The 10,506-nt window shown below is 51.8% G+C and overlaps 1 protein-coding gene across 4 annotated transcripts; it reads left to right on the top strand.

Moving 5' to 3' along the window:
• The first annotated feature begins 661 nt into the window (after positions 1–661).
• SNX32 (sorting nexin 32) lies at positions 662–10,451 on the top strand. 4 transcript variants are annotated; one of them, XM_007170960.3, is made up of 14 exons: positions 662–1,129; positions 1,386–1,472; positions 6,299–6,403; positions 6,787–6,897; positions 7,018–7,139; positions 7,336–7,459; positions 7,606–7,710; positions 7,905–8,010; positions 8,173–8,248; positions 8,479–8,518; positions 9,294–9,380; positions 9,460–9,645; positions 9,721–9,806; positions 10,133–10,451. In XM_007170960.3, the coding sequence occupies exons 3-14, from the start codon at positions 6,308–6,310 to the stop codon at positions 10,266–10,268; spliced, it is 1,275 nt and encodes a 424-aa protein (XP_007171022.2). In that variant the 5' UTR covers positions 662–1,129; positions 1,386–1,472; positions 6,299–6,307; the 3' UTR covers positions 10,269–10,451. The 4 variants fall into 4 exon arrangements, with proteins under 4 accessions (XP_007171022.2, XP_007171023.2, XP_007171020.2 ...); XM_007170961.3 differs by lacking the exon at positions 1,386–1,472 and having other exon boundaries at positions 9,486–9,645; XM_007170958.2 differs by lacking the exon at positions 1,386–1,472.
• Positions 10,452–10,506: the final 55 nt, after the last annotated feature.

The following is a 10,506-nucleotide window of genomic DNA, read 5'->3' as shown; positions in this document are numbered from 1 at the left end:
CCTGCATGCTCAGATTCAGCCTCTATTTCATTTCTGACTTCTTGCTTTCCCCACACCTCGAGTTGTCTTTCCGCAAACCCGCGGAAGCCTGTAATGCACTTGCTACACTGCGCACTCGTTTCACATCCATCCTTTCCTGACTCCGGCCTGACTTTCCTCTCAAGACTGCCTTTTCCACATCTTCCAGTCTCCAGTCCTCAGACTCAAGCTTCGGGTACCACATCCTAGGCTTTTGCGTGTTTCTACCCAGGAGCTCCATTCTCTTCCCGATCACGATGAGCCCGTTCCAGGGCATCCACAATTTTTCTCGCATCGTCTGCGCCCCTCTGCTTCCAGGCTCCAGTTGCGACCGCCCGCGGGTCCGGGCCGGGCCTCGGGCGCCCTGGCCGCGGGCCCTGTCGCGCCCCCTCGCCGCCCTTTGCGGCTTACCCAGCCACTGCCTCATGTCCCAGAGCGGATGTCCAAACGGAACCCCTTTCTCCAAAGACATTAGCCCTTGTCCTCGTCCCTAGTCCGCCACCCCAACCTCGGCTCCCCATTCCCCTCACCCACGCCACCCTCCCATCCAGCCCTCTGGCCTGCCGCCCCGCCCACCGCCTGGAGGGCGCGAGACTACGGTAGTGCGCACGCGCAGGCCGCGCCAGGCCATTAGAAGGCGCGGCCCAGAGGGGCGGCGGGCCGGAGTCAGCCAGCCTGGGGCGTGGGCTGACGCGACACTAGACCTCTGCGATCCTAGAGGCCCCCCGCCGCCCCGACTCCATCCCCCACGCTGTCGCCTGTTCCTGGCCCTCTCAGTTCCGCGCTGCCCCTTAAAAGTTGGGGCCTGGGCACAGGAACGACAGGCGTTGCAGCCAATGGCGTCCCGCACGGTAAAGCTGCTACCCAATCAAAAGGCGCGGCTGCGAGGGAACGGCGTGGAACCACGCCCGGCTCCAGGTGACTTCTTGGCAGGGAGGGGAGAGTTCCTCTGTCAGCTGATAGGATCCCCACCGGGTCCGTTTCTCGGGGAGATTTACCGGGGACCAACCTAAGGGAGCGCGCGGGCAGTGACCCGCCGCGGAATTCTTGTGTGCTGTAGTCGAGAACGAGAGTGATGGAGGAGCATCGAGAGGCTGGGAAGGAGAGCAAGGTAGAGAAAGGATGCAAACACCCTCCCAATCTTCACCTCACTCCATGATACCCAGTGATGCCCAATCAGGGAGTGGTGTGTGTGTGTGTGTGTTCGTGCCCACGCATGAGCCAGAGAAAGGCGAGACCTGAGCAAGGGGGTGGGGCGCTTCTGTGGCATCAGCATGGGGGCTGGTGAGGATGCCAAAGGAGGCAGGGTTTACCGTGGCCCTGACAGATGGAAAAGGACCCGTCACTCTTACTCATCCCCTCCCCAGGACCGACTCATGCTGGTTTGATGGGGAAGAAGAAGGAAGGATGTTAGGGATTGAGAAGGGGCTGGAGTACCCTACTCCTTTCCCAAGGTGAGGGAATACTGTTCAGCACTAATGGCTTCACTTGTGTATCTATGTTCATGTAATCATGAGACCATTCATTCTTTCCTCTTGACTTCATTCAACAAATAGTTTCTGAGCATCCTTGTACCAAGGATGGTTAGGGGTGGGGCATACAGATGTGCACACTTTTAGGGGTAGGAGGAATGTGCCTAGTGGGCTGTGACTGAGGATAAGGATGGAGCAGCTGTGGTCCATCTTTGAAGTCCCATCTCCCTCAAGCAGTTACCAAGCAGGAAGGAGACAGGGGACTTGGGGGCCTATTGCACCAATGAGCCAGACTTTGGGGGTGGGGGGCAGTTGGACAGAGGAAGAGCCTGCCATGGGGGTGTTGGAGAAGCCAAGAAGTGAGGAGTGGGGATCAAGTGGAATTTGAAGAAGTGAGAGGGGTGAGAGACCAAAGTATGGAACAGAAAGCATCTGTTTCAGTGTTTATCTATGTTCATATTCACGGTTAAATTAGTTAACACAGGGACTTCCCTGGTGGTCCAGTGGTTAAGACTTTGCCTTCCAATGCAGGGGGTGCAGGTTCGATCCCTGGTGGGGGAGCTAAGAGCCCACATGCGTTGTGGTCAAAAAACCAAAACATAAAACAGAAGCACTAATGTAACAAATTCAATAAAGACTTTAAAAATGGTCCACATCAAAAAAAAATCTTTAAAAAAATTAGTTAATATATATAAACTGCTTAGAGCAATGCCTGGCATATAGGTAGAGCAAATATAAGTGTTAGCTATTATATTACTATTACTGTTACCAGTAATAGTGGATGCTATGTGTTCTGAAGATGTACTGGACTGTCAAACTGAAGGGTGCACCCCTAACCTTTGTAGATGCCAGACTCTTTGAAAATCTATTATTAGACCATGTCCTCCAGAGTAATCATTGCCTTCTTCAAAATTATCCTATAAATATAGAGAAATGAAGAGTAACAAATGAATATGTAAGTAAAAATATGACAGAGAAAATGAAATAACATAAAATACTTGACTAATCTAACAGAAATCAAGAAAGAAAGAATAAAGCAACTATACTCCAACAAAAATTAATTTAAAAAATAAGGAAAGAAAGAATAAAGGAACAAAAAACAGATGAGATGAAGAGAAAACAAAAAGTAAGATGGCAGGTTTATAGCCTACTATATCAGTAATTACAATAATAATGAATGGAACAAAAACTACAGTTAAAAAACAAACATCTGGGCTTCCCTGGTGGCGCAGTGGTTAAGAATCTGCCTGCCAATGCAGGAGACACGGGTTCGAGCCCTGGTCCAGGAAGATCCCACATGCCGCGGAGCAACTAAGCCTGTGTACCACGACTACTGAGCCTGCGCTCTAGAGCCCACAAGCCAGAACTACGGAGCCCAAGTGCCACAAATACTGAAGCCTGCGCGCCTAGAGCCTGTGCTCTGCAACAAGAGAAGCCACGACAATGAGAAGCCCGCACACAGCAACGAAGAGTAGCCCCCACTTGCCACAACTAGAGAAAGCCCGTGCACAGCAACGAAGACCCAACACAGCCATAAATAAATGAATAAATAAATAACTAAATTTATTTTAAAAAATCTTCAGATTGGATTTTTAAAAAACAACTTAATTCTGTTAAAAGAGACATACTTTATAAGGACACAGAATTGAAAAACTGATGGAATATATACACTATGAGCACACTAACAAAAAGAAAGCTGGTGTGGTTTTATCAATTTCGGACTGGAAGACAAGAAAGAAGTATTACTAGAAATAAAGAGGAACATTTTATAATGATTAAAGAGTCAATTCAACAGGAAAACACTCCTCAATTTTATGCACCTAATAACAGTTTCAAAATATGCAAAATAAAAAATTACATATGCCACAGAGCAGCTAAGCCCGTGCGCCACAACTACTGAGGCTGCACTCTAGAGCCCACGAGCCACAACTACTGAGGCCCACGCACCGCAACGAAGAGTAGCCCCCGCTCGCCGCAACCAGAGAAAAACCGCACACAGCAACGAAGACCCGACGCAGCCAAAAATAAACAAATAAATAAATTTATATATATATAAAAAAATTACTGAGAAAAATTAAAGAAGACCTAAATCACTGGAAAGATAGTCCATGTTCATGGATTGGAAGATTCAGTATTGTAAAAACATCTGTCCTTCTCAATTTGATCTATAGATTCAATGTAATCTTAACCAAATCCCAGAAAGTTTTTTGGGGGTAGAAATTAACAAGCTGATTCTAAAATTTATGTGGAAATGCAAAGGACCTACAATAGCCAAAATGATTTTGAAAAAGAACAAAGTTAATTCTACCTGATTTCAACTTTGCCTGTCAATTACAGTAATCAAGAGAGTGTGATATTATCAAAAGTATAGATATATAGATAAGTGGAACAGAATAGAGAATACAGAACTGATCACACTTATGAGGTCAATTGATTTTCTACCAAGGTGTACACTAAAACAAATCAATAGTGAAAAAATAGTGTTTTTAAACAAATCGTGCTAAAATCACTGGCTATATATAGGGCAAAAATGAATCACAACCCATACCTTACACTGCATACAAAATGAATGAAATGGATCATAGACCTGCATATAAATATATGAAAATGGATCATAGACCTAAAACTGTTAATTTCTAGAAGAAAAAAATAGGAGAATATCTTCATGACCTTGGGGTAGGAGTGCTTCTTCAAGAGTACACAAACCACAAAAGAAAAGATTGATATGTTGAGCTTGTAAAATTATAAGCCATTAATAGAGTGAAAAGGCAACCCATAGAGTAGGAGATATTGGCAAAACATATGACTGACAAAGGGCTTGTCTACAGGATATTTAAAGAGTTCCTACAAATAAATAAGAGAAAGATGATCTGATTTTTAAAAGAGGATGGCAGGGAGGAGCAAAAGACTTGAATAGGCACTTTACAAAAGAAGATATCTGAATGTCTAATAGGTACATGAAATGGTGTTCAATATCATTTCTCACCAGGGAGTACAAGTTAAAGCCACAATGCACTATTTTTTTTTAAAGATGTATTTATTTATTTGGTGGCGCTGGTCTTTGTTGTGGCATGTGGGATCTTTTAGTTGTGGCATGCGGGATCTAGTTCCCCGACTGGGGATTGAACCCGGGACCCCTGCATTGGGAGCATGGAATCTTAACCACTGGACCACCAGTGAAGTCCCCACAATGCAGTATTACTGTACCTCCACCAGTAAGGCTAAAATTAAAAGGACTAACAGTTCTGGGGGGCTTCCCTGGGCGTAGTGGTTGAGAGTCTGCCTGCCAATGCAGGGGACACGGGTTCGAGCCCTGGTCTGGGAAGATCCCACATGCCACGGAGCAAGTAGGCCCGTGAGCCACAATTACTGAGCCTGCGCGTCTGGAGCTTGTGCTCCGCAACAAGAGAGACCGCGATAGTGAGAGGCCCATGCACCGCGATGAAGAGTGGCCCCCACTTGCCGTAACTAGAGAAAGCCCTCGCACAGAAACGAGGACCCAGCACAGCCATAAATAAATAAATAAATGGATCATCACGTTTAAAAAAAAAAAAAAAAGGACTAACAGTTCTAAATATTGGCAAGGATGTGGTGCAACTGGAACTTTCATTCAATGCTGGAGGGAGTGTGAATTAGTACAGTCACCTTGGAAAACTGTTTGGCAGTATCTATGAAAGCGTTTTAAACACATGCCTACCCTCTGACCAAGCCATTCTCGTACCCAACAGAAATGAGTACTTAGGTCCCTCAAAAGATATATGCAAGAATGTTCATGGCAGCTTTATTCATAATAGCCCCAAACTTGAAATAATCCAAATGACCACCAACAGTAGAATGGATAAACTACAATACGGTCATATGATGGAACACTACACAGCAATGAAAAAGAAACACTGCACTCAATGACATAGATGGGTCTCACTAAAGAACATGGACACAAAATAGTATATACTGTGTAACTGCATTTATATGAGGCTCAAGGCCATGTAAAATTAATCTATGGTGCTAGAAGTCTAAGAGTGGTCCCACAGTGTCCCAAATAAGTGCTAAAGCCTGTGAGAGGAGAGAGGGAGGCCTCTGGGTGTGAGAGGTGGGCAGGTGCCAGTTTATATACTGGTGAGTAGTACTTGAAGGGAGAGTGGCTTCTGAGCCTCTACCTCTCTCCCTAGTACCTCTTGGCACAATGGTGTGGACATAGCAGGTGTTCAATAAATGCTTGTTGAGATAGCTCAGTGTAAGAATGAACTAGTAACTTGGTGCCTCAGGGATCTTTTCACTTAGAGAAATACAAGTGCTTGGCCTCCAAGTCAGTGCCTCTTGGCACCAAACGTAGTGAATGGAATGGTCTCAGGAGCCCCTCAAAAGGGGTGGGACCGTCTCATCCAGCTCACTTTACACCTGGTGAAAGGTACCTGAGGTAACAAGCTGAGAAGGGGTGGGCAGGTAACTGAGGAAGTGCATGGGATTTGGAACCGAGAAACTCTGTTCAAATCTGGCCCTGCCACTTTGCAGCTGTGTGATCTCGGCCAAGTTATTTCACCTCTCTGGTGGTCGCAGCTTCCAGGCCTATAAAACGGGGAGAGTGCTGCCTACTTCAGAGGATGGAGGGGTGGGAAAGTGTCATTGTGAATCCCTGAGCAGTGACTTATCAGGATCCTTCGGGAGGTGGGGGGGAACAGCCGGCGACCCCATGGCGTGGTGGAAGTAGTGCTGCTGAGGTGGGCTCTGCAGGAGGACCAGAAGCCTGTGGCGAGGATGGGCGGGGGGGGCCGTGGTCAGTCATGTCAGGGACCTCCCTTCCCCCACAGCCCTCCTCCATGTCCGTGGACCTGCAGGGAGACAGCTCCTTACAGGTGGAGATCTCTGATGCCGTCAGCGAGCGGGACAAGGTGAAATTCACTGTTCAAACCAAGGTGAGGCTGCGTGGGAGCCGGGGTGGGGGGGGAGTGGGGTTCACATGGCTGCTTCAGGAGCCTCCTTCCCGCAGCCTCTGCTCGCCTGGCGCGCAGATGCCAGCGCAGCCTCTGGGCCCTGCTCCTCCACCTGGCTCTTGGCCCCTGACCCTCTGAGAAAGAGGGCATCTTGTCTAGTCTCGTACAGCCTCTGCCTAAGGCCCCAAGTCCTATCATCCCCTGTCCACCTTCCTGAGGGTAGTCATGGACGTGTGAGCCCCAACTTGGGCCTCCCCTGGGATGTGGGATTGGCGAGGCCCAAAAGTGGGTGCCCAGGAAGCTTGGTGGGTGTAGGGTTTGGGCAGGGGAGGAAAGACACCTCAGATAGGCTCCCCGGCTTCCAGAGCTGCGTCCCTCACTTCGCCCAGACCGAGTTCTCAGTCGTGCGATATCATGAGGAGTTCATCTGGCTACACAATGCCTACGTGGAAAACGAGGAGTACGCCGGTCTCATTGTGAGGAGAGGCCGGCCTGGGCACCCGGGGGAGGCCGGGAGGTTGGGCCAGGCTTTGGGTTGCGGGTGACGGCCTTCTCAACAGCGAGAGGACTTCCAGCTCTGTCCCTCCTTGGAGCAGATCCCCCCAGCCCCTCCAAGGCCAGACTTTGAGGCTTCGAGGGAAAAACTGCAGAAGTTGGGTGAGGGAGACAGCTCTATCACACGGGAAGAGTTTGCCAAAATGAAGGAGGAGCTGGAAGCGTGAGTGCCGCCCCCCTTTCCTGTCTGTGACAAAGCCCCAGCCCAGCCTCTCCTGACAGCCCCAGGGTTTCTCCCCTGACTGTCCCCCATGGATGTTTAGGACCCTGCTCCTCACTCCAGGGCTGCCGAGGGGCAAGGGGGCAGGAGGGGGGAAGGAGCCAGGGAGGGCCCGTGAGCTGCCTGCCGTCCTCTGCAGGGAGTATCTGGCCATCTTTAAGAAGACAGTTGCGATGCACGAAGTCTTTCTGCAGCGCCTGGCGGCCCACCCCACCCTGCGTCGAGACCACAACTTCTTTGTCTTTTTGGAATATGGCCAGGATGTGAGCTGGGGTCCCCCGTGGGGGTGGGGGGCAAGGTTCTAAGTGGGCTCAGGTCTCTGTCTCATCAGCTCGGCGAGTGGTATATGCCCGGGGTGGGAGGTGCAAATGCCCACCCTGACGTTGCACCCTCCCTACGTGTGCCTCAGCTGAGTGTCCGAGGAAAGAACAGGAAGGAGCTCCTTGGGGGGTTTCTGAGGAATATTGTGAAGTCTGCAGATGAAGCCCTCATCACTGGCATGTCAGGGCTCAAGGTGACTTGGGGGGCCCCCTCTCTGGATTCAACCCAGGGCCTCAAGTCCCCAGCAAGGATTGAGACCCTGGGTGCCTGTGGGAGGGAAGCCACTGATGGGGCCCTGCCTAGAGGGAGATTGTGCCACGCCCGGGAGCCCGAGGCTGCGCTGCTCCTGGTGACTCGGTGTGAGTGGGTCCTGTCTGGCTCCCTTAGGAGGTGGATGACTTCTTCGAGCATGAGAGGACCTTCCTGCTGGAGTACCACACCCGCATCCGGGACGCCTGCCTTCGGGCAGACCGAGTCATGCACTCTCATAAGTGTACGCAGGGCCCCAGGGACCCTGGATTCTCCCCAGTGGCCCTACTCCCCAGGGGAGAGGAGAGAGCAGGAAATGCCCTGTGTCTGTCCGTGGCCACAAACACCAGGGGTGGGGCTTGACGTGCAGACCAAGGGGCTCTGATAGAGGGCTCTTCCCCAACAGGCCTGGCAGATGATTATATCCCTATCTCAGCTGCACTGAGCAGTCTGGGAACACAGGAAGTCAACCAGCTAAAGACGTGAGGACTCCCTCTCGCCCCTCTGCCCTCTTTCTTTGCCTGTAATACTGTGTCTGTCCATGAGGGGTCACTCCATGGAAGCCTACTATCAGCTCTAGTGGGAGATGCAGAAGCTCCTCTTGGGCTTTGGGAGAGAAAGAGAGGGAGGGTTCCCCAAGGGGGACCCAAGGGCAGGGAAGCTTTAAGCAACCCCTAAGACCCCTGCCTAACTCCCCCCCACCGTCTCCTAGGAGCTTCCTCAAATTGGCAGAGCTCTTTGAACGATTAAGGGTGAGTACTGCCTTCTGTGTTGAAAGGCCACCCAATGATCCTTTGCAGGGAAGAGAGTGTCCCGGGAGAGGGGAAAGCTGCAGGGTCATTTTGGAATGTTCAATGATAACTGGGGCTCAGTGAGGCCCTGGACTCACTCTCCAGACTAGTTTAATAAGAGATGGAGTGGAGACAGTGATCCAACCTCAAGTGTGGGTGTGTGGTGATGGGGGAGGAGGTGGGAAGTGGGCTTGGCGAGGCACTTAGAAGGATGTGCCGCGTGCCTCTGGCAGACTGTTCTGTGCTGCCAGCATCCTGCCCCAGACACACTCTTCCTGAACTCCTCTCCCAGAAAGTCACCGGAGTGTGCCAGTCTTCCTAAAATGTCCATTGGACCCCATCTCTTCCCTGCTCAGGGCCCTTCAGTGACCCTATCCCTCCTAGAAACTACCCAAGACACAAAGCTCAAAGCTCCCTAGCTTGCATCTTAAGCCTGTTGTGATCTGGCCCACTGCTGCCCAAGTGCCCCACTGAACTTATGGTTCCCTGAAAACATACCAGGCCTGCACAACTGCAAAGCCTTTTGCTGTTGTCTAATCCCTACTCAACCCCCATGATCCAGATCAGATGCCACCTCCTCTGTGAAGCCTTCCCTGGCCTGCTCCCCTGAACCTCAGGGCTTGACATAGCGTGGGTATCAAGTGACCCTACTTGGTATTTAGATGAACAGCAGCACCCCCAGTCCTTAGCTGCCCCCACACCAGCTCCCTTCCCAGCCTCCACTTTCCTGATTCAGAAACTGGAGGGCCGAGTGGCTTCTGATGAGGACCTGAAGCTGTCGGACATGCTGAGGTACTACGTGCGCGACTCACAGGCAGCCAAGGTGAGAGGTGGCCCCAGAGCAGACCTCAGGGCTGGAGCCACCAGGGAGGGCGGGCAGGCAGGCAAGGGCCGTGGGCCAGGGATCCTGTGCCCCTGCCGACCCCAGGACCTGCTGTACCGGCGGCTGCGGGCGCTGGCAGACTATGAGAACGCCAACAAGGCACTGGACAAGGCGCGCACCAGAAACCGGGAGGTGCGGACCGCCGAGAGCCACCAGCAGCTGTGCTGCCAGCGCTTCGAACGCCTCTCCGACTCAGCCAAGCAGGGTAAGCCACACGGCCCTGGTGCCCCTGCCACTGCACTGCTGACCCTGCCAGGGTCCCCATTCCTCTCTTCTCCAGAGCTCATGGACTTCAGATCCCGCCGCGTCTCCTCTTTCCGCAAGAACCTCATGGAGCTGGCGGAGCTGCAGCTCAAGCATGCTAAGGTGAGCCCTCCAGCCTCCCCAAGCCTTCTTGCTGCTTTCCTGGCCTCCCACCCCTGGGCCTCTAGGCTCTTATCAAGTGTCTTGGTGCATGGGGGGGTGCGGTGGAGCTTGGGGGGAGGTTAGGCTGCCAGGAGCAGCCCCAGCTGTTCAGGGCCACAGTTACCCATCTTGGATCAGGACCATTCCCTTCTGTCATTGGTAGTGAGGCCTCAGTAAATGGTAGCTGTTATTGCTGAGGACAGGGATGGGGACAGAGGAGCTATCCAAGGTGGGGTAACAGAGGCGGTAGCAGCAGATGGGAGACATCAAGAATATCTCCTCTGCAGGCCAGCACCCTGCTTCTCCGGAACACCCTTGTCATCCTCAAGGGAGAACCTTAGAGCCACCAGAGTCCCCCCAGACCTCCCACCCCAGCAAGATGCCTCCTTTCCCACCCCAGGAGCCACTCACCATGCCCCGTGACGTCTCAGGGCAAGGCCTACACCCACCCCAAGGTGCCAGGCCCTGCAAGATAGGGCAGCATGGGCACCACACTTGGCCACAGGTAAGCAGAGCCCTCACCTGGGGAAACCCAGGGGCCCTGACCTCCCTCCCCAGAGGCTATGGGGCAGCCTCAACCCACCTCTGGCCCCCCAAATTCATTTGTCTCCAGCTTCTTCACAAATAAAAAGCCTGGTTCTGTAGCAAGGAGGCTTGCTTG

The sequence above is a fragment of the Balaenoptera acutorostrata genome, chromosome 9, assembly GCF_949987535.1.
Source record: "Balaenoptera acutorostrata chromosome 9, mBalAcu1.1, whole genome shotgun sequence".
In the NCBI taxonomy this organism is placed as follows: Eukaryota; Metazoa; Chordata; class Mammalia; order Artiodactyla; family Balaenopteridae; genus Balaenoptera; species Balaenoptera acutorostrata.
The sequence above is the reverse complement of the archived record's forward strand: the minus strand, read 5'-3'. Positions and strand labels throughout refer to the sequence as shown.

Excerpts from the sequence above, each read along its gene's own strand:
- SNX32 (XM_007170958.2), top strand. The coding sequence starts at position 1,094 with ATGGAGGAGCATCGAGAGGCTGGGAAGGAGAGCAAG. Across the intron at positions 8,249-8,478 it reads GAAGTCAACCAGCTAAAGAC|GAGCTTCCTCAAATTGGCAG; the intron begins GTGAGGACTCCC and ends ACCGTCTCCTAG. Across the intron at positions 8,519-9,293 it reads AGCTCTTTGAACGATTAAGG|AAACTGGAGGGCCGAGTGGC; the intron begins GTGAGTACTGCC and ends TTCCTGATTCAG.